Consider the following 22,013-nt stretch of genomic DNA (forward strand, 5'->3'; position numbering starts at 1 on the left):
CACCCACCCCTCCTTCTCACACCAGTGGACCTGTGCTCTGGGCTCCTTCCTCCCCTCTGTCTTGGGCCCGGCTTCACCTATTACTCCTCCATAAATCCTTGACATGTTTCTAGCTTCTTGAGTGCAGTCAGTAAACATGCTGGGGGTGATCGGCAGTAATAATGTTCACAGCTGAGTAGTTTTTAAAGGGTTTGTCTCCCATAGTTATCTCCTTTTCTCTTTCTTTTCCTTTTCTTTTCTTTCTTTTTCTTTTTAAGAAATCCTCACCAGAGGATATTTTCCCATTGATTTTTAGAGAGAGTGGAAGAGGGAAAGAAAGACAGAGAGAAATATCGATGTGAGAGAAGCACACCAATTGGTTGCCTCCTGCACGAGCCCCCAACAGGGCCAGGGCGGAGAGGAGCCGACAACCAGGTATGTGCCCTTGATATGAATCAAACCAGGACCCTTTGGTCCGAAGGCCGACACGCTATCCACTGAGCCAAACTGGCCAGGGCTCATCTTCTTTCCCTCACTTTTAATTTCTTCCTGAAGCCACTGCAGGCTGGCTTCCTGAACGCCACTAGAAGAGATTTTACCAAGGTCAGTTCTAGAGGGCCTTTTGTGGTTGTTGTGATTCTTGGCATCTTTGCATCAGTTGACACTCCCAGCGCTGACTTCTGGAACACCGCTTCCCCGTGCTGATGCTCTGATGTGGTTTCTCAGTCTCCTTCTGTCCCTGTTTCTCCACGTTCCCTGATATGTGGCATTTCCCGTAGTTGGTTTTGTTCATCATGGTCACTCTCACTTTATTTCCATCGCAGTCTGCACACACTCCCTGCAGGAGTTCGCCAGGCCTTTGGTTTGATGGTCTTAAATCCGTATTTCCCAACCCTGCTCTTCAGCTCCAGCCCCACACACCCTCTTGAATGTTCTGCAGGCACATCAAACTCAGCATATCCAGAATAAAATTCTTTCTCTTTCTCTCCCTATCTCCCCTCCCCAACATCTGTCCCTCCTCAGCACACCACCGAGAACACCTGACTTCTGCTTCTGTTCCATCCTAGACTTCAGTCAAACCCACTCACTCCCCGGCCCCTGAGTGTCCCATGCTCTCCATGCCACTCTGACTTTCCTACCTAAAATAGCTAAAACCTGCCGACTCCTATTCATCTTTCAGCATCCGGTTTGGAAATCACCCCATCTGTGAAGCCTTCCCTGAATGCCTTCAATTCAGCTGGCTGCCCGAGTCTCTGGTATTACCCTTGAATCTCCCATCATAACTCTCTCCTCATGGCAGTTTAGTTGTCTGCCTCCTCTATCAGATTGTGAGCTCCTGGAGGGCAGGAGCTGTGTCCCTTTATTCATCTTTCTATCCCCAGAACCTAGCACAGGTCCTGAAACATAGTAGGTGCTCAGTTAATGCGTGTTGAATGAATGAATGAATGAATGAATTTACTTCTCAGAGCAGAAGAGATAGGGACTGTGTATTTTGAGTTTTTATGTTATAGCCGTCAATAAAGGCCATTAAATCCACTGTTTCCAAGCAGATATGTGTGGCTTCTTTCTTTCTGACGACCTATTTAGGGCAGTACTGTCTATAGAACTCCCTGTGATGATGGAAATGTATTATATCTGTGTTGCCCAATACAGTAGCCACTAGCGGCATGAGACTATCCAGCATTTGAAATATGTCCGGTATGAGTGAGGAATTGAATTTTTAATTTTATTTAATTTCAATTAAAATAGCCAATGTGGCTAGTGGCTACTGTATTCATGCAGTTTTAGAGAATAATTTAGTGTAGTTTTTAAGATTATGGACACTGAAACAGATTAAGTTTATATCACAAGTTCTTAGCTCGGACTGGTAATTTCACCCATGCTTCAGTTTCCTCATTTCTACCCACCACACAGAGTTGCTGTGAGAATTAAATATTTTATTTTTAAAAAAATATTTTTTATTGATTTCAGAGAGGAAGGGAGATAGATAGATAGATACATCAATGATGAGAGAGAATCATTGATTGGCTGCCTGCTGCATGCTCCCTGCTGGGGATCAAGCCTGCAACCCAGGTATGTGCCCTGACTTGGAATTGAATCACGACCTCCTGGTTCATAGGTTGAAGCTCAATTACTGAGCCACACTGGCTGGGTTAGAATTAAATGTTTTAAATGTGAAGTTCTTAGAAGAGTGCCTGGCCCATCATAAGTGCTCCATGAGCATTCCAATGTTGCTATTGTTGGGATGTTCCTTTTCCTAATGAGAAAGTGAAGGTAAAGGGTAGAGATAAAAAGTGTATGCTGGAACCAGCTCTTACCAGCCTGTGAACGCTGATAGTACACATCTCTTCCCAACTCTGCATTCATCAGCGTCACATTGATACCATGACATTGGCCGTGGCGGGAATATTTACACCATGGTAATTGGCTTAACTTCGGAAGAACACATTAATTGGTAGTGTTTCAGGCTGTAAAAATGGGGTTTGCTACATGGAAGTAGAAGAATGGATAGAGACCATTAAAGAAGTCTTCACTTAAATTGGAGCGAAATCTGCATTCTGAAACCTCTATCCCCGGGTCATAACAAACCAGTGTAAAACCTCTGATTCATACCCTTCAGACTAAGCCACCAATGCATTGACAGACATAACTACTGAAGTCCAGATATAGCCACTTATCGGGGGAATTCTCTATGGGGTGCAGGGAATCCATGTAGTTGGGGCACAGAAGAGAGAGTAGCACCATGTCTGAGGGCAGTCAGAGGTGCACGCTTCGGGACCACGGTGTGCACACTGGTGAATGATGGACACTCGGTGCATGAAGGTAAACAGCACTTCTTGAAGCCCTGGTTCCCTCCTGGAGCAGCATTACATACAAACCACCGGGTCTCAGGTTGTCCAGGAGCGCTCATCAAGCTCAGAAAGGCACCACCCACGTGCAGCATGACCACAGCCAACACCTGGGCTCACTAACTCCGGCATGAGCTTAGTCCTCCCTGTCAGCCTTGGCCTCTCCACCTCACAGGGCTTGGTCGCAGAACATTCTGGTCCAGGCACAGTTTCTCAGGTGTCTTTAGGAGTTGCCTTTCACTATAACAAATCACCATGACCTTAGTGACTTAAAACAATGCAGATTTATTAGTTTATGGTTCTAGTTCAGAAGTCCAAATGGGTCTGAAATCTAGGTGTCAGCAGAGCTGTGAAGGCTGTAGGGGAGGAATCTATTTATTTATTTTTTTGTTTTGTTTGTTGATTCTCACCCAAGGATATTTTTTCCATTGCTTTTCAGAGAGAGAGAGAGAGAAAGAGTGGAAAGGAGGGAGGAGGGAGAAAGAGAGAGAAACATTGATGTGAGAGAGATACATTGATTGATTGCCTCCTGCACAGGCCCCCACTGGGGGCGGAGTGCAAACTGCAACCCTGGTACTTGCCCTCGACCAGGAATTGAACCTGCAACCCTTCCACGCATGGGTCGATGCTCTAACCACTAAGCAAACTGGCCAGGGCAGGAATCTGTTTCTTGCTTTTTTCAGTTCCTAAAAGCTTCTTCTAGAATGCCCCCTTCCTTGGCTGTGGCCCCCCAGCCAGCAATTGCATCCCTCCTTCTCTGACCCTCCTGCTTTCCTCTTTCACTTAAAAAACACTTGTGACTAAATTGGGGCCACTGGCATCACCCAGGATAACCTCCTCCTCTCAGGTCCTTACCTAATCACATCTGCAAAATCCCTGTTGCCGTGCAGGGTAACACATTCGCAGGTCCGGGCGTTCGCACACGGAGACCATCATTCCGCCACCAAGCAGGCTTGCCCTCAAGCCCTCAGACCAGTCGTGCAGGCACAGCTGCAAGCCTCTGAGCAGAAGACTTGGGACTGGAGTCCCGATGCCCAGGCCCCAGGAGAACGACTCTTCCTTCTTATCCGTCACACTGACAGCCACGGCCCATCGGCCTTTTTCTCTTCCTCATTCACCAAGTCAGGGTTTCTAAGTTCTCACTCAGCACACCACAGCCAGTCTCTGTGCTTCCCCTGCCCACCAGTCCTGGGCAGGTGTGGCCCACGTGGACTCCCCCTGTAGGCCCCACACCTTCCTGGGTACGGCAAAGAGCTGGGGCAGCACAGGGAACTGCAGTTTGAAGCAGCAGCTGGAATCCCAGCTACATGTTTGTGACTTTAACTGGCACTTGCATTTGGCCTTGTAAGACAGTCCTTTGCATTATGCTCACCGTCTGTCTTGTTAGAGTGTGTGTTTCTTGAATGGAAGACTATTGCTTTCCTCGTGGTTTTAGGTGTTCAGGCCACTCATACTCAACTTGTTTATATCTGAACTCACTCCTCACTTCCCTCTAGACCAGTGGTTCTCGACCTTCCTAATGCCGCGACCCTTTAATACAGTTCCTCATGTTGTGGTGACCCCCAACCATAAAATTACTTTCGTTGCTACTTCATAACTGTAATTTTGCTACTGTTATGAATTGTCATGTAAATATCTGATATGCAGGATGTATTTTCATTGTTACAAATTGAACATAATTAAAGCATAGTGATGAATCACAAAAACAATATGTAATTATTTATGTGTTTTCCGATGGTCTTAGGCGACCCCTGTGAAAGGGTCGTTCGACCCTCAAAGGGGTTGCGACCCACAGGTTGGCGACCCACAGGTTGAGAACTGCTGCTCCAGACCTTTACTCACCACCTCACCACCTACCTAGCTCCCCAAGATCTGGGCAGACAGCCTCTGGAGCTTGCTCACACCGGCGTCATGGCACGGATCATACTGCAAGTTGGCAAGTCTCCCAGGGATCATTGTGTCCTCAGAGCTGAGTGCCACCCAGCCCTGACTTGGCTTAACGAGGCTAGGTTGTAAAGCAGATAAATAAATTCCACGTCTCCACGTTTTTCTGGTAAGAAGAACTAGAAAAAATCACTTTCTTTACTCTAATGGCAAACAGTTAAAAACAGGAAGAAGAAGAAGAAAAACCAGGCCAAAGTGACTCAGTGGTTGAACATCGACCTATGAACCAGGTGGTCACGGTTCTATTCCTGGTCAGGACACATGCCAGGGTTGTGGGCTTGATCCCTAGTGTGGAGTGTGCAGGAGGCAGCCGATCAATGATTCTCTCTCATCATTGATGTTTCTATCTTTCCCTCCCTCACCCTTCCTCTCTGAAATAAAAATATATTTTTTAAAAAAGAAGAAGAAACCACACAGAAATGTCTACTTTTGTATGGATATGTATACCCAAACTGGCTCTTCTCAAATCAATTAGCTTTGAGAAGGAGCGCCCTCTGTTGGTGGAATGTACACAGAACAGCCGGACAGAGAAGGCAGAAGGGTCAGGAGGGAAAAGGGGGTCAAGGCAAAAATAGCTGATACAACCAACAGCCGTTTACTCAATTTACTCAAAGCAGGCGTCGGGCACCTGTACAAGATCTAAGGTCAGCATTTAAAATGTGTTCTCCTTTTCAGGCAAAAACATACAAACAATCCCCTTCTAAGCCCGGCGTGTTCCCAGTTAGGAGGAGACTGGGGGTTTGCTCAGCTCCCTAGAGGCCTGGCTGAGGTACCTAGTTTCTACCACTTCGCTCCTCCTGTGTCTTGAGAGTCCGAGGACCTCCGCTTCACCTTTTATCAGCTGGGTAGTCCCAGGCAAACTGCTTTTCCTCTCTGTGCCCCTTCATCCACTCACCGATGTTCCTCTGGGCATAATAGAGCTTCTGCTCATGGTCTGAATGTCAAACCCACTGCAGTTCCCTGAGGAATCCAAGTGGCAATAATAACATGTTTCACTTGGATGGCATTTGCATTGTTTCATAGGCTCCTTATAAAAGAGAGAAGATAATGTACTGCCCATTTTACAGATGAGAAAACTGAGATAGAAAATCATAGATTAGTTGAACAATATCTTGAAGCCCAATATTTTTACTTTACATCATCTGCTTTTTAAAAAAAATCATTGCTCATTAAAAAAAAATAGTTCCACAAAATTACTTCCTTGGAAAAGATTCAAACAATATAAATAATGCAGAAAGCTCTCTTGACCTCCCACCTAATTCCTGTTCCCACTGTAGGATAATGGCTATTATATAACCACCCATTATCTCACACACACACACACACACACACACACCCTGTATATGTATCCTATCTAATACTAGACAAACATGGTAATTGACTGTACCTTAGCTATGCCTCCCATGGGCTAATCAGCATGATATGCAAATTAACCACCAACAAAGATGGAAGCTAATTTGCATACTGCAGGCAGGGTGGGACAGCACCATCCTGCCTGCCCCGCCACCATCCGGGCCTGCTACTTGCCACCCGGGGCGGTGGGGTGGGACAGTGCCATCCCGCCTGCCCTGCCGCTATCCGGGCCTGCTATCTGTGACTTGGGGCGGCGGGTGTCCTGAGTGCAACCTGACCCGGGGCGGCTGGGCGGGGCAGCAAAGGCTTGAAGGCGGCTCCGGCCAGAGTGAAGGCCTGGGTCCCGGGTGCTGGAGGAAAACAGGTGCTGGCAGCCAGGGGAAGGGAAGGCCTATTGCCTGAATCTTTTCGTGCAACAGGCCTCTAGTCTCTATATAAATAGATAATTTTGTTTCACATTTTAACAAAATTTACATGAATGATATTATACTGTTGATATTGTTCTAAAACTTGCTTTTTTAAATAAAAAAGATTAAGCTTTGTCCTAGAGCAGTGGTTCTCAACCTGTGGGTCACGACCCCTTTGGCGGTCGAACGACCCTTTCACAGGGGTCGCCTAAGACCATCCTGCATATCAGATATTTACATTACGATTCATAACAGTAGCAACATTACAGTTATGAAGTAGCAACGAAAATAATTTTATGGTTGGGTCACAACATGAGGAACTGTATTTAAAGGGCTAGAAGGTTGAGAACCACTGTTTTAGAGGTAGTTCTATATCAGTCCATATAGCTCTGCAGTGTCCAGTTTCATCTACTGGAGGTTATTTCAGAGCGTGGCTGTTCCACAGTTGATTTAACCTTTTCTTACTGATGGGAATTTGTTTTCCGTTTTTGGTGTTGCACCCTTATATGCTTCTTTGTGCACGTGTTTCAACATTTCTCTGGGACATACACAACAGTGGCATTGCTCGGTGCTAGGGAAGTCACGCTGAGAAAAAGTAATGAATACTGTTAAACGGTATTCCATATGGGCTGCACGAGTGTCCTAGCTCCACCCCCTTGCAAACGCCGGATGCTACCAATCATTTTACCTTTTGCTAGTTTGATTTGTAAAATGATATCTCATCTTACACTCCCCCTTCCTGGTTACTGTGACACTAAGCGTATCTCATATTGTGAATTCCTCATGAATGTCCTCAGCCCACCTTGCCATTGACTTGTTGGTCTTCTTATTAATTTGGGGAGGTTTTTATATTCCGTCTATTAACCTCGGTTACATAACCCACAAATATTTTCTCCCACATGGTTGCTTTTTTTTTGTTTTAAATTGTGTTTACAGTGCCTTTTTCATATAAAATTAAAAATGCTTGAGGTGGTAAAATGAATTAATCTTTTTCTTCATGATTTTTGCACTGTGCTTAAGAAGGTCTTCTACAATTCAAGTTACTTACCTACCATCATGTCTACTTCTAATATTTCACATTTATTCATTAAGCTCTTTAGTTCATCTGGAATTTATTTTTGTGAGTGGCATGTTGTAGTATGCCGTTGGTTCTTTGGATTTTTTTTTTTTTTGTATCTCCCAACCCTGAGTCCATACTGAAGCTCTGAAGCTCTTTCCTTAAGTCTGCCTTAGCTCCCAAAAGAATGCTTTCCCCTTTTCCCAAGACCCTGGTCCCCGTGGGAAAAGGAAGGCACAGGCGTGGAGAACACTATAGGGCAGTGGTTCTCAACCTTCCTAATGCCGCGACCCTTTAATACAGTCCCTCATGTTGTGGTGACCCCCAACCATAAAATTACTTTCGTTGCTACTTCATAACTGTAATTTTGCTACTGTTATGAATCGTCATGTATATATCTGATGTGCAGGATGTATTTTCATTGTTACAAATTGAACATAATTAAAGCATAGTGATGAATCACAAAAACAATACGTAATTATATATGTGTTTTCCGATGGTCTTAGGTGACCCCTGTGAAAGGGTCGTTCGATCCCCAAAGGGGTTGCAACCCACAGGTTGAGAACCGCTGCTATAGGGGAAGGCAGGAAGAACTTCATTCCACAAGAACGGTGCAGATCAAATGCCGATGTGCAGGGCAGGACGCTTTCCTGCAGGAGGTGGCACTTAAATCACCAGGGGACCGAGAGGTTGTGTGGCTTGGCTGGTGTGCATGTTACAGGAAAGGGAGCGAAGCTAGATAAGACAGGGCAGCTATGATGGAGTAGGGTCGGCAAGCTCCCGTCCATGGCTCAGAGGTGGCTGCCGCCTGCATCTGTACAATGTATGAGCTAAGAATGGTTTTCAGATGTTTAAATGATTAAAAAAACACAAAAGAACTTGAATTTATAACATAAAAATGATATGAGATTCACATTTCAGCGTCCATAAGTCAAGTCTTATGAAACATAGCTACGCCCATTTGTGTACTATCTGTGGCTGTTTCTGTGCTGCCAGCATAACTGAGGGTGGTGACAGACACTGTTCTCTTTCTAGGTTTTTACAGAGTTGACTGACCCCTGGTACAGAGACTTGAATGCAGGTTTAGGAGTTTGACCCTTATGTGCTGGGCAATGAACCAGGAAAATAGGATCAGCTCTGTTTATGAGGAAGATGGCTATGAGCAGGTTGGAGGCTTGCAGGGGGGGGGGGGGGGGAGGGGGAGAGAGAGAGAGAGAGAGAGAGAGAGAGAGAGAGAGAAAGAGAGAAAGGGAGGAAGGGAGATGCCCTAGGTTGACTGTGAAATAATCTAAGTAACAAGTAATTGGGTTTCAAATCTAGAAGTTGAAAAGAGGAAGGGGAAATGTGACAGATTTATTTGTTAATTCATTCATTTACTAAGGTATTGTGATTTATTTTTATTTTTTAAAAAAATATATGTATTTTTTATTTTTATTTTTTATTTTTTTTATTTTTTAAAAAAAAATATATTTTATTGATTTTTTACAGAGAGGAAGGGAGAGAGATAGAGAGTCAGAAACATCGATGAGAGAGAAACATCGATCAGCCGCCTCCTGCACATCCCCCACATGCCCTTGACTGGAATCGAACCTGGGACCTTACAGTCCGCAGGCCGACGCTCTATCCACTGAGCCAAACTGGTTTTGGCTAAAAATATATTTTATTGATTTTTTTTTTTCTACAGAGAGGAAGGGAGAGGGATAGAGAGTTAGAAACATTGATAAGCTGCCTCCTGCACACCCCCTACTGGGTATGTGCCCGAAACAAAGGTACATGCCCTTGACCGGAATCAAACCTGCGACCCTTCAGTCTGCAGGCCGACGCTCTATCTACTGAGCCAAACCTGTTAGGGCAAGGTATTGTGATTTATAATAAGAAAAACGTATTTGGTCTCCATCCTCAGTCCCTGAAACAGGACTCCTGAAACCCTCCTAATTCTCAAGTCATAAGAACACGAGGAGCCTCTTTTGTTCCCATGAGGGAACTTGGGGGCAGGCTCCCGGGTGGCTCCTGATGGGTTCAGGTCCCCAGAAAGAGGAAGCAGTGAGAAAGACCAAGGTTGTCATTTTCAGCTCCACCTCCCACTTCTTCAGAGAGGGAAAGGGGCTAGAAATGGAGTTAATACTGGATCATGCCATGGGGCAGCCTCCATGGACCCCAACAGTATGGGGTTCAGCGCTTTCAGGATGGTGAGCACATTTATGTACTGAGGGGGTGACAAGCCTCAACTCCTCAGGGACAGAGGCTCCTACACTCAGACCCTCCCAGACCGCCCCTGTGTGTCTTCATCCAGCTGTTCACCTGTATTTTTATTTTTTTATTATCGTATCTTTTAATAAACAGATGAATGTGAGTGTGTCCCTGAGTTCTGTGAGCTATTCTAGCAAATAGTCGGATCCCAAGTGGAAGAGGTCATTTCTAGCCAACCTGGGGCCTACTACTTGCAATTGGCTCTGACCTGTGTGGGAGGGTGGGTTCTCACGGGACTGAGCCTTTAACCTGTGGGATCTGACACTATCTCCAGGTAGACAGTGTCAGAACTGAGTTCAATTGTAGCACACCCAGCTGGTGTCCTAAAATTGCTTGGTGTGGGTAACATTCTCTTCTGCCGCCACCCCCCGACCCCCCAACACACACACACACCTGGTGATCAGAAATATTAGAATAAAGTGTTCTGCTGCTGGTGGGAATGCAGACGGGTGCAACCATCACGGAAAACAGGATGGAGTTTCCTCAAAAAATTAAATATGGAATTGCCATTTGACCCAGTGATCGTACTTCTAGAAATATATCCTAAGAAAACTAAAGCACCAATCAGAAAGAATATATGCACCCCCATGTTCATAGCAGCACAATTTACAATAGCTAAGATCTGGAAACAGCCCACGTGCCCATTAGTAGATGAGTGAATAAAAAAGCTGTGGTACATTTATACCATGGAATACTATGCAGCAGTAAAAAAGAAGTATCTCTTACCCTCTGAAACAGCATGGAGAGACCTGGAGAGTATCATGCTCAGAGAAATAAGTCAGTCAGAGAAAGACAAGTATCACATGATCGGACTCATATGTGGAATCTAAGTAACAAAATAAACTGATGAACAGAGTGGATCCAGAGACATGGAAGCATGAAACAGAGTGCGGAATCTCAGAGGGAAGGTGGGGGAGGGTGGGTGGGAGGGAGGTAATCAACCAAAGACCTTATATGCATATAGGCATAACCCAATTAGGTGCTGAAGGCCTGGGGCGGGAGGTGGGGGGCGGGCTGGAGGGGGTCAATGGGGGAAAGGGGGGACATATGTAATACTTTCAACAATAAAGAATTATTAAAAAAATAAATAAATAAAATACTCAACAATACTGTAAAAAAAAGAAATTAAAAAAAAAGACTGAAGTGTTTCTTGTGAAAACAGAAGAGGAAAACTGGATTTTCCCCAAATAGCTTCTTTGTTGAGCTTTCTGGGAGCTGGGCAAGTTCTGGGAGCTGGGAGGTGTGAAGAAGATGGAAATGTGGGAGGATGGCAGCTCTTTGAAGTTGGGGAATGAACACTGTGACTCTGCCAGGGCTGGGGCTGCCATAACAAACTGCCACAGACTGGGCCTTAAAGCACAGCAGGGTGTCTGGAGGCCAGACATCTGAGAGCAAGGTGCTGGCCGGGCAGCGCTGCCTCTGAGGGCTCCAGGGAAGGACCTGCTCCAGGCCCCGCTCCAGCTTCTGGTGGGTCCTGGGTGTGGGACAGCACACCTCCTGTCTTCACGCTGCGTGCTCCCTGTGAGGTGTCTCTGTCCTAATTCCCCCTTTTACTAAGGATGCCAGCGTATTGGGTTAGGCCCACCGTACTCCAGTGTGACCTCACGTTAACCTGACGCACTGCATCTGCCATGGCCCTATTTTGAAATAAGGTCACATTCTGGAGGTAATGAGGGTTAGGACTTTCATATGCAAATTTGGGGGAGATGCAGCTTAACCCCTAACAACTACCAGAGCCTGGTACAGGTACTGTTCAGAGAAATCATTCTTCTCCCACATTCTGCCTCTGCTCATTGCATGTAGGGAATTTCCTTCTGAGCTTCCTCTGTTGACACTGGCACCCCTTGCTAAGCTCCTCACTCAGCCCTCCCCCAGGAGGGGAATTGTTCATTGGTGGGCCAGTGCCTGCTCTTTTTGTTCATGTCCACTGGTCGGGGAGGCCACTGTGGCCACACTCTCTGTCCCCACAGGGACCCACCCTTCCCTTTGGGCCAGCACACTGTGTATCCATTTGCCCCGACTCCTAGGAAAGGTCATTTAGGGCTGTTCTACAAATCCAGCCACATTTCATGTCCCTTGTGGGGTCGCCTAAGTGGGCAGCCTGGGGTCTGCTTCAGACCTGACCCCATGAGGATGGAATGTGCAGGTTATCAAAGTTTATGAAAATATAGGTGGTCAGTGCTTACTGATGTCAATAACAGCATCCATGAGAGGCCACCAAGAAGCAAAGACATTTTTTTTAAACAAAGTTTACTTTATTACATTAATTTTACACAGTGAGAGAATATGAAGTGCAGATGTCTAAATTCTCTTGCTGATTCTCTTGAAGACAATGTCACCCAATGTCATGGTCTGAAAGTCAGAAAAGAAATCATGCAATAAGTATGATTGCAAAATTGTAATAAGTATGCACCCTAACCTCTCTAACCTCTGATGTTGAATTGTAAAAGATGACTAAGTCATCAAAACAGCTGTAAATATGCTATCATATGTAACAGCCCAAGGAGGCCTCTGTTTTTTATAGGACCAAAGAAAGGGTTGACAATCTTTTCTAAAATCCCAGGCCAACTTTTTGTCACTTTCCTTCCTCACGTGGAGAGTTGTCCTGACTCTTACTGAAGTCTTTTCTACATTAATGACTGTTAGAGCGTGACCATCAAAACCAGTTTTGTCCAATCCCATTTCTCAAAGTTTGATTGAGTGCCTACTATGCACCAAACACATGTTGAGTAGCAAGGACACACGTATATGGAAACACCGAGGCACCCAGCCTGGAACATAGCAGGTAGGGCCCAATTTCCTCCAAAGCTTCGAAGCATATAAAACCCCTGGATTTCTTGGGCTCATCAGTTTTTGAGATTTTGAGGCATGTCCCCTTTCTCCCCCACCTCACCCTCCCACTGATTCTCTTGAACAAGACTGTGGCAATGTCATTAGCATTAAATGTGCTTCTTTAATGTCATTAGCATTAAAAAGGAGTCTCTTAGTTTCTGCAGCAATGGAATGGAATGGAAAGATTTGGGTTTGAACCTTGGTTCTACAACTCATTGTCAATGACCCTGGACAGGTCAGCCTGTCTATTAAACCCCTCATCCTGCCTCCTTCTTCACTGGAGATGTGAGGACTAGAAGAGATGGAGAGTGTTGAAGGACATTGGCCAAGGCTAAGCCCAGGACTGATCCTCTCCTGCTCTCCTGCTGGTGCCTCCCTGAGCTGCTGTGAATGTGCCCGGGTGCGGGCTGGGACCGCATGTTTCATGGTTGACTCTCACACTCTCCCAAGTTGAGGGGTTTTTCCACTTGGACTGAGTGGTGACAGACCCCTTGAGCAGCATCCTGCCGGCTGTTACTCCCTGAAGTACAGTCTGGGGCAAGGAAGAGTCAGGGGACATCACTGATGGAGAGACACTGCACTGGGTCGGAGACAGACGTGGCTGGCGGCCAGGCGCCAAGGCTGACGTGGCACACACCACGGCAGTGTGCCAGATTTGTAAGCTGCCATAAAACTGCCATGAATAGGATTCTCCTTATTAATGCCGAATGGGCAAAGGCATTTGTTGACTGCCCTGGGCTTGTAGGGCACGTAGAAGTCTTTGTGGCTTCTTGGTTAGTGTGGAGGCAGAGGAGAAGGGCTCTGGCTAATAATCATGGCACTGTCATACAACAGAAAAAGCAACAAAAGGACCCAACTTTTGGCCAAACAAAGCCTGCCTTGGGTGTGGGTTCTGTGTCAGTGGAAGAGCTGTCCTATGAATCAGAGGCTCACAGGAGGCGATGAATGGATTCCTGCCCTCTGGCCCGTGAGCGTGTCCCGAGGCCAAATCCCAGTGGAGACTGAGGAGGGTGGGCTGTGCTGGTGGCTCTCCATGACCCCGGGTCTCCTCCTACCGAGCACCTCTCCTGCCCCATCTTACTTAGGTTTGGTGAAGGAAGGGTAGGGCGATGAGGAGAGAAGGAAGTGGGGAAGCTGGAGTGGTGAATCCGGACCAGGAATGTGGTGGTGGAAGGACAGCCCGAAGGAGCCCAGGGGGAGTGGGGAAGCCCCAGCTGGGGCCGCTGCCCGCACATGTGGAGTCTGATGAATTAGAAAAGGGTTCTCCTCTAGTCACTGATCTGTTGGAAAGCTACCCTAATGCACTGAACTCCTAGACTAACACTCCTGACTGGCAGACACTGCACAATTGTAATAAGTATGTAAATCTAACCTGTCTGTAAGGGGAGTGGTTCCCCCGAAGGTGTGCTGTGCTGTAACTGTGGGTGGCAGCCCTGTGAGGCAGACCCCACTGAGAGGAACCCGAGCTCTGCCTTTCCTCGCTATTTGCTGCCTCAGTGTCCCCATTTAGAAAATGCTGGGGAGATTGCAGATATGTGTGTCAACTGCCTGGTACATAGTGGGTCCTCAGGAGGTGGCAGCAGAGACGAACAGCAGCAAAGGTGGGGGGAAAGGCGGCTCCTCACTCGGCCCCGCACTTCTCCCCTCAAGCACTGGGAGCCACAGCTCAGAGTGGCAACTTACGTGGGTGACTGTGTCTCCGTTGAGTTCTGTCACGGACTTGATGCCTTTGAAAGATGTCACCAGTTTATTCTCACCTTCCAGCTGCACCACTGCCTGCAGGGGACAGAAGAGATGGCCCGTGAGGAAGGGTCTGGCAGGGAGCAAGGCCTTTGCTAATGAGGTTGGCTCCTTGGCATGGGTCTCTGCTTACAACAACCCACCACTCATCTTTACAGAAGGCCAACCTCCCAGCTCTCTGACTCCTAATAGAAGGGCATTGTATTTAAAAACTAAAAGAAGCCCTGGCTGATGTGGCTCAGCAGTTGAGCGTCGACCTATGAACCAGGAGGTCATCTTTTGATTCCTGGTCAGGGCACATGCCTGGGTTGCCGGCTCGATCCCTAGTGGGGAGTGTGCAGGAGGCAGCCAATCAATGATTCTCTCTCATCATTAATGTTTCTATCTCTATCTCTCTCTCCGTCTCCCTTCTTCTCTCTGAAATCAATAAAAACATTAAAAAATTTACTTAAAAGAAAATTACTAGAAGAAACTGTCAGGGTATCTTTAGCCAGACTTTTAAATTTATGCTAGGTGATCTAGAAATCAGCAATACAACACTTAACTGGCTCAAAACACTAAGGTAAACTTGAGTAAAATCTCAATTCTCCAAGCTAATAGAGGGAGGTGGTAGCAAGATTTAAGAACTGGCCAGTTGGGAGAGCACATTCCAGCATGCTTATTGTTCTTATTGGGGTCTCCTTCTCAAGCTTTACGCATCCAGGGAGAGGCAACAGAAGCCCAGGAAGAGGAAATAGGGAGCAGAAGACACCGGCCAAGGTTAAAAATTTTCCTCAAAAATGGACAATCAGGAAAGGTCTGTGGTAAAACACATGACCACGCTCCCTTCCTATGGGCACATGGAAAGGATTTTTCCTCCTAAATTTTATCACAGATTTCCTGACCTGTAGTGTTGTATCTGGAGAAGCAGAAATAAAGACTGATCAGAAGAGGTAAAAATACCAAAATAAGCCCAATGCACGAAATTGTCTGGAGGGAAGGAATGGAGGTGGCTGCTCAGCAGTGCTGGCCCTGCTGGGGTGGGTGGAGTTTCTAAGGAAGGAAGAGAGGCTCCTGGTGGCGGGCACCCCAGTGCCTAGATCTCCATGCCAGCGCCTGCTGATGCTCACACAGCCTGAACCCAGCACTCATTACACACCTGAGCCACAGCCCAGCGGGAGGGATGTGACCCTGCCTTCAGTCTGGGAAGGGTGACAATGCCTGTTTTACAGCTGAGGTAGCTGAGGCCGGGAGCTCTGGGATCACCCCTGAAGGTTTGGTATTCTGGGGTTGCCAGCACATCCTCCAGGAAGCTTCTCCCCAGGACCACTGGCTCGAAGCCCAGCAAAGCCAGTTTAATTTGGACTCAAGGAGACCCAGGGCTCTGTGAAGGGTTTTTCACTGACCCCCACTTGCCCACTGTTGGGCCTGGAAGAACCTGGGACTTAGTCCCTGGCTATATGCATGGTTCCGCCAGTTCCTCCGCATTGGGAGAGCTCGGATTCTTGGGCCAGCCCACCCCCATCATCAGTCCTTAGGGAAGTTTTCCCTAAGAGCTTCTTCCCCAAGAGCTGACTTTGTCTCTCTGCTTCTCACCCCAGAAGTAAGTTCAGAGATAGGGCATCCATGGTGGGAATTGTGAGGTGTGACTCTCGAGGGAGGAAGCCCTGGGACCAAGCTCCAAGAAAAGTTCCAGAAGCAGAGTGTGGCTGGAGGGGCATTTCCTACCTTGACCTTCTCCCCAGTCATGGTCTCCAGCTCGCACTCCTCCCCCAGGGTGAACTCGTTCTGGATCACTTTGGACCCGGTGGTGACGGTGAGCTTGAAGTGCTTCCCATTCTGCACGACCTCCGACACTCCCTTGATGTCCTTCCCCTTCTGGATGAGGTCGTCAGGCAGACCTGGTGGAAACCATCTGAGGTTTAGAGATGGCAGAGGTGGGAGTTGCCAGGCGCTGGTCATAGAGAAAGTTTGTAGTACGGAGGGGGAGAGGGAGGTGCTGTGTCTCCCTGGAGGCCACAGGCATGGAATCCTATGAGTAACATGGGCTTTGACCTTTGAAAGAAAAGGTCAGTGGCCCGACTTGACCTGCCATGGCCCTCTCACCATCTTGTCAGTTGGTTTATAAAGAAGACACTCTTCTGGCCTGAAGACCTCTCCTGTCTTTTTTTTTTTTTTTTAATCCTCACCAGAGGATATTTTCCCATTGATTTTTTTAGAGAGAGAGGAAGGTAGAGGGAAAGACAGAGAGAAACATCAATGTGAGGGAAACACATCAATTGGTTGCCTCCTGTATGCTTCCTGACCGGGGAGGAGTCTACAACCAAGGTACGTACCCCCGACTGTAATCGAACCTGGGACCCTTTGGTCTGCAGGCTGATGCTCTATCCACTGAGCCAAACCGGCTAGGGCTGAAGACCTCTCCCGTCGTGAGCACCTGGTTCTTGCTCACTCTCCTTCCTCACTCTTCCTCCTCTAACACCCAGAGAATTTGCTCTTTGAGTATAAGCATTTCATCCTCCACACTCCAGTTGGCTGATACAGTTTATCTTCCAAGCCAGGTCACTCCTGAGAGTGAGACGTGGGGTTGGGAGTGCTATTACGCCAGAGCAACATTCACCAACTGGGCCTGTCCTGGTCGACATCTGTCCACCCAATCCTATCTCGACCTCTGCTGGCAAGGCTCTCGAAGAGGAGGTATCAGGAGTCCCTTACCCTGGGACAGAGCTTTACAAATTTTAGATCATGTCTGTGGTGTCATATGAATTGAGGTTTACAAACCTATGTGCATTGATAGTGGGTGGGGTGGGAGGGGGTGTCCTGTTGCTCACAGGTGAGGGATGTGAGCCACAGAGAGGTGGCATGACTTGCCCTACAGTAGATCCAAGCTCTCTGCTGGCCCTGAAGTTCCTCCTCCCTCTGTCTTTGCTGTCTTTCCCACCTTCTCCCTCTTGGCGCCCTTCCTTGTCACATGGCCCCTTTGCTCATAAGGCTTCCTCTACCGGGAGTACCATCCCCTTTTCTAGTCCCCTAGTGGACACCTGCTCATCTTCCAAGGTTAGCCAAGGCTCACCTTCATCACCATCAAACCTCCTCTCCTTGCCCTCCCATGAGCACCACATCCTCCTGCACAACCCTCTGGGGGACACAGCAGGTGAAAGTGGGGTCTCTGGGAGCCAGTGCCTGCTTCAATTCCTGGTGCAAACACTCCCTACCTGAGTGACCTTGGTTGGGATTACTTAACCTTTCAAGGTCTCAGTTGCTTTGACTGTAAAATGGGAAAAATAATAGTACCCAACTCAGAGTTCTTTCACTGAGGATTCAATGGGATATTGCATATCGAGGGCTTGGCACAGTGCCTGGCACTGAGTCAACACTCAGTAAGCATTAGGAGATTCTTTATTGTATTTATTTCGTCTCCTTTTCCTCGCTAAACTGTGACTTTGGAAATGGGGCTCATTGTCATGTGTCCCTTGTATCTGTCCATCACGGTGCTTAGAATATGGTTGGGCTTGAATCAATGTTAGGAGAATGAATGGCTGGCTGGATGAATGAATGAATGAATGAACAAGGTCACACAGTGAGTTACTAGCAGAGGTGGCTTCAATCCAAATCAGACACTAGTTCAGTGCTCCTTGCACTTGCCTGTGGGTGGCCTCGTCCAGTGAGGACCAGCACAAGCTGCCAGTGACTGCAAAAGGAACACGCTCCACAGGGCCCTGGTCTGCAGAAAGCCCGAGCCTCTCCTCCCATCCCAGCATCCAGCCTGCATCTGTGACCGGCCACCCGCTGCCGGCTCAGACACTGATTGCCGTGACTGCCAGCTCGGTGCCCAGGTCAGCACTCACCAATTGCCTTCATGAAGGGCTCAAAGTTTTCCTGGCTCTGCAGCTGGTACTTGCCGGAGAAATTCATGGTGGCGATGAGGCTCCCTCCACAGTTGATCGGCAGCTCTGCTGGCGGGGCTGTCCAGTGTGGGCTGATTTATAAGAGGCTATTTCCCCTTTGAATGTTGGCCATAGGTCAGCATCTGTCACCTCCTTTATGGCCAGGTTCAAATATTAACTCGAGAGCAATGGTCAACGATAAAAAACACACAGGAGGGGCACAGCAGAGATTTGCTCTAATTCAGCAAACATTAACGGGTGTCAATCAAATGCAAAGCCCTATGGTCCTGCAGCCTTTAAGGTGCTCCTCACCCATGAAATGTGTGTATATGTGTGTGTGTGTGTGTGTGTGTGTGTATACATAGCTACACATACATGTTTGTGTGTGTGTATATATACTTGTGTGTATCTAGATCTAGACAAACAGGAAAATATTAAATAATCCCTTTAAACTCCAAACCTCACCTTATTTACATAACCTTTTGATCTCCTCCCACAGACTTAATTTTTACAAAGATGTCATCAGCCCCTAGAGCTATTTTGTATTAGAGGGAATGCCTCCTCGACAGGCTCCTCCACAGTCCAAATCAGTCTCCTTTTTTTTTTTAAATCCTCACCTGAGGATATTTTTCCATTGATTTTTTTTAGAGAGAGTGGAAGGGCGGTGGGCGGGGGGGGGGGGGGGGGGGAGAGAGATAGAGAGAGAAACATGGATGTGAGACACATCGATTGGCTGCCTCTCCCATGTGCCCTGACAAGGGCTGAGGATTGAGCCTGCAACCGAGGTACGTGCCCTTGACCAGACTTGAACCTGGGACCCTTTGGTCCTCAGGCTGATGCTCGGTCTCCTTTTTAGAGTGTTAAAACACTACATACTAAAGGGAAGGTGTAAGCCTTTAAACCAGCGGTGTGGCAACTGAGATGCATTTTATTAGGCAGCTAAAGGGTAGTGGAGAGAAAGAAGGCAGTGCCTGCTGAACCGACTGGACCCGTCGGGGCTGCCCATGCCCTGTGCTCGCTCTCACTCTGTTCTCTGCACCCATCTTTCCCTTCACCTGGTCACCTCCTCTGGGACTCCTCTGGGCCCGTAGAGCACTTGGCAAACACCTATATTCTAATTCCTACTGGGATTACTTCTCTATGTATCCTCTTTCACAGCACTTCTTCTTTGGGATTCCCAATACCTGGCACTTGAGATATGTCCAGTTAATGATGGGTCAACAAATAAGGCCGTCAAAACACAACGAGGCCACAGCTCTTCCCGTAAAAGGAAGAGAAGAGACAGAGAGAGATATGGAGTAGTCCGGTGGGCACACACTCTCAAACCACGGAATCACTGGGGCTGGGCGGCCGGGAGATTGAGAACCTGGCTGGGAACTTTCCCCTTTGTCGTGGTGGAGCACAATCTAGGGTGCTATTTGAATCTGTGTTTCCTGGGCTGCTGCCTCTTTTTGCTGAAAGAAATGCTTTTTACTCTTTATTACAGCCTAAGATTCATTTTGGTTTACACCTGGCATAAACTCCACATCAGACCCTCCTCTCCCATGACCACAGATGTCAGGTGACACCCTCCCCTCCCCGTGGAGCCCCCTCCCTTCTCCCCGGGCTGCTAACTGGGCTCTAAGGTGGAGATTGGGAAGGAGGGTTGAGAAAGTTTCTCCTTAGGGCAAGTCAGCACCCATCCCAGAGGCCTCTAGGAAGCCTGGAGCCATCGGGTACTCCTTTCCAGGGGTCTGAGGAAAAGCGGGGCCTGTGACTGCCTGTACTTCTTCTCCAGGCAATGCCTGGGCAGATGCACGCGGCCTGGTGAAGAGCTGACAGCTCCCGCTGCAAATGGAAGCCCGACAGTTGGAGAGGCAGGTAGACCAAGCTGGCAGTCACAAGGCAAGAATCCTGCCCCCCGCCGCCCCTTGCCCCCAGGTCCTAGACCATGCAATCCTCCCTCAGGCAACCCCCACTAGCCTCCTTTGGGTCAGGTTTCTTGTGTGTGAGTTTTGAGGCCAAGGAGGTTAGTGGCCGTTTCAAACTTTATCACTTGTGAACAGTGTTCCATAAAATGAGGAGAGGGGAATGACATTTCCCACCCACGAGCTAAGCAAACACAAGAAGAGATAAGCTTGATTGGGATGACAAAGTTCAAGTGGCTTTCAAGAAAGAGACTCCCACTTCATGGGAACAGCTTCTGATTTTTGTCAACCAGAGACTCCAGTGCCCCTCCAGTCCCCACTAGACGTCCCCTCTTCTCACACTCCCTTCTCAGCTGAGCAGCATGGAGGTGAGGGAGAGGAGGCAATGTCCAGGATATGACTGGCATTCATTCTAAGTGAGGCACCTTTGCACCTGTGTCTGATCCCAGGCGGTCTACAGTACCAGCTTGCCCACTTCCCGGTGTGCCCTGGGAACCCATCGGTGAGAGGCAGGGCTGCAGATGGGCAGTATTGGGTTTGGGACTGGCTCTTTTCTCCGCCTGGACAAGGAGTCAGCCTTTGAGAGCGCCCACTCCTTCTCTCTGCCTGGGAAAGCCCTGTGTGACGGTCAAGTCCTTCTGGAACGTGAGCTCGTATCACAGAGACTCAGAGCACTTTGCATTTGCTTCTGCCACGTGTCCAGAGGTTATCAGGTGTCACCAGCCCAGGACCAATTTTTATGTTTGTCTCCGGGCTTGGGGACAAGCTTCTATTTCCCTGGGCCATTGCCAGCGTCTCCAGTCCCTGGCTTACTATGGTGCCGCTGCCCTCCCAGGTGTCTCACATCCCACTTTGTGTCAGACCTGCGGCCTCCTCTCCTGAGGGGTAGGAAAACCCAGGCTCCTGGCACCGGGCCTGTCTCCAGTTCTGGCAACCACGCCAGGTGCCCAGACTCATCTCACTGCTCATTGCTCTGACCTTCAGTGCCCTCTGTGCTACTGGCACCTGGGATTTTAGTCCTTGTTTGTGACCTCAGCTATATTTCTGTACCTTCTCGCTGTGCTGAGTAAAGAGTTTGCATCAGTTCTGTTGGCCATGTTGTAGGTCCTGGAACTGTTGTGTTTTTATTTTGTGCTGTTCATTTTTTAAAATATATTTTCATTGATTCCAGAGAGGAAGGGAAAGGGAGAGAGAGAGAGGAACATCAATGATGAGAGAGAATCATTGATCAACTGCACACCCCCCACTGGGGATTGAGCCTGCAACCTGGGCATGTGCATTGACCTGGAATTGAATGGTGACTTCTTGGTTTATGGTCAACACTCAACCACTAAGCTACACCGGCTGGGCTGTTTTGTGCTGTTCTAAATTCTTTTGGTGGGATTTCAGGATATATGTATATTCTCCAGGAAAAACTTTAAAAAAAATTAATCCTCACCCCAGGATTTTTCCCCCATTAATTACCAAAAAAAGTGTTTTTATTGATTTTAGAGAGAGAGAGAGAGACGAAGGGAGAGGGAGAGATAGAAACATCAATGATTAGAGAGAATCATTGATCAACTGCCTCCTGCACACCTCCTACTGGAGATAAAGCCCACAACCCGGGCATGTGCCCTGACCAGGAATTGAACCAGCGACTTCTTGATTCATGGGTCAATACTCAACCACTGAGCCATACTGGCTGGGCCCATTATTAATCCTCACCTGAGGATATTTTTCCATTGATTTTTGGAGAGAATAGAAAAGAGACAGAAAGACAGAGAGAAATATCGATGTGAGACATATTCATTGGTTGCCTCCTGAACAAGTACTGACCAGGGCTGGGGCCA

At 47.8% G+C, this 22,013-nt stretch overlaps 1 protein-coding gene across 1 annotated transcript; it reads right to left on the reverse strand.

Moving 5' to 3' along the window:
- Positions 1–12,072: 12,072 nt before the first annotated feature.
- FABP1 (fatty acid binding protein 1) lies at positions 12,073–18,362 on the reverse strand. Its single transcript, XM_070429662.1, has 4 exons — positions 18,239–18,362; positions 16,119–16,291; positions 14,355–14,447; positions 12,073–12,191 (listed from the first exon to the last, which is right to left on the reverse strand). The coding sequence occupies exons 1-4, from the start codon at positions 18,303–18,305 to the stop codon at positions 12,141–12,143; spliced, it is 384 nt and encodes a 127-aa protein (XP_070285763.1). The 5' UTR covers positions 18,306–18,362; the 3' UTR covers positions 12,073–12,140.
- Between the last annotated feature and the right edge of the window lie 3,651 nt (positions 18,363–22,013).

This window comes from Myotis yumanensis, unplaced genomic scaffold, assembly GCF_028538775.1.
Source record: "Myotis yumanensis isolate MYYU_CA2020_CCGP unplaced genomic scaffold, mMyoYum1.0.hap1 SCAF_11, whole genome shotgun sequence".
NCBI classification, from domain to species: Eukaryota; Metazoa; Chordata; class Mammalia; order Chiroptera; family Vespertilionidae; genus Myotis; species Myotis yumanensis.

Coding starts and splice junctions, on each gene's coding strand:
- FABP1 (XM_070429662.1), bottom strand. CDS start 18,305: ATGAATTTCTCCGGCAAGTACCAGCTGCAGAGCCAGGAAAACTTTGAG. Junction 16,292..18,238: donor GCCCTTCATGAAGGCAATTG/GTGAGTGCTGAC, acceptor GGTTTCCACCAG/GTCTGCCTGACGACCTCATC. Junction 14,448..16,118: donor TGACTGGGGAGAAGGTCAAG/GTAGGAAATGCC, acceptor TGTCCCCTGCAG/GCAGTGGTGCAGCTGGAAGG.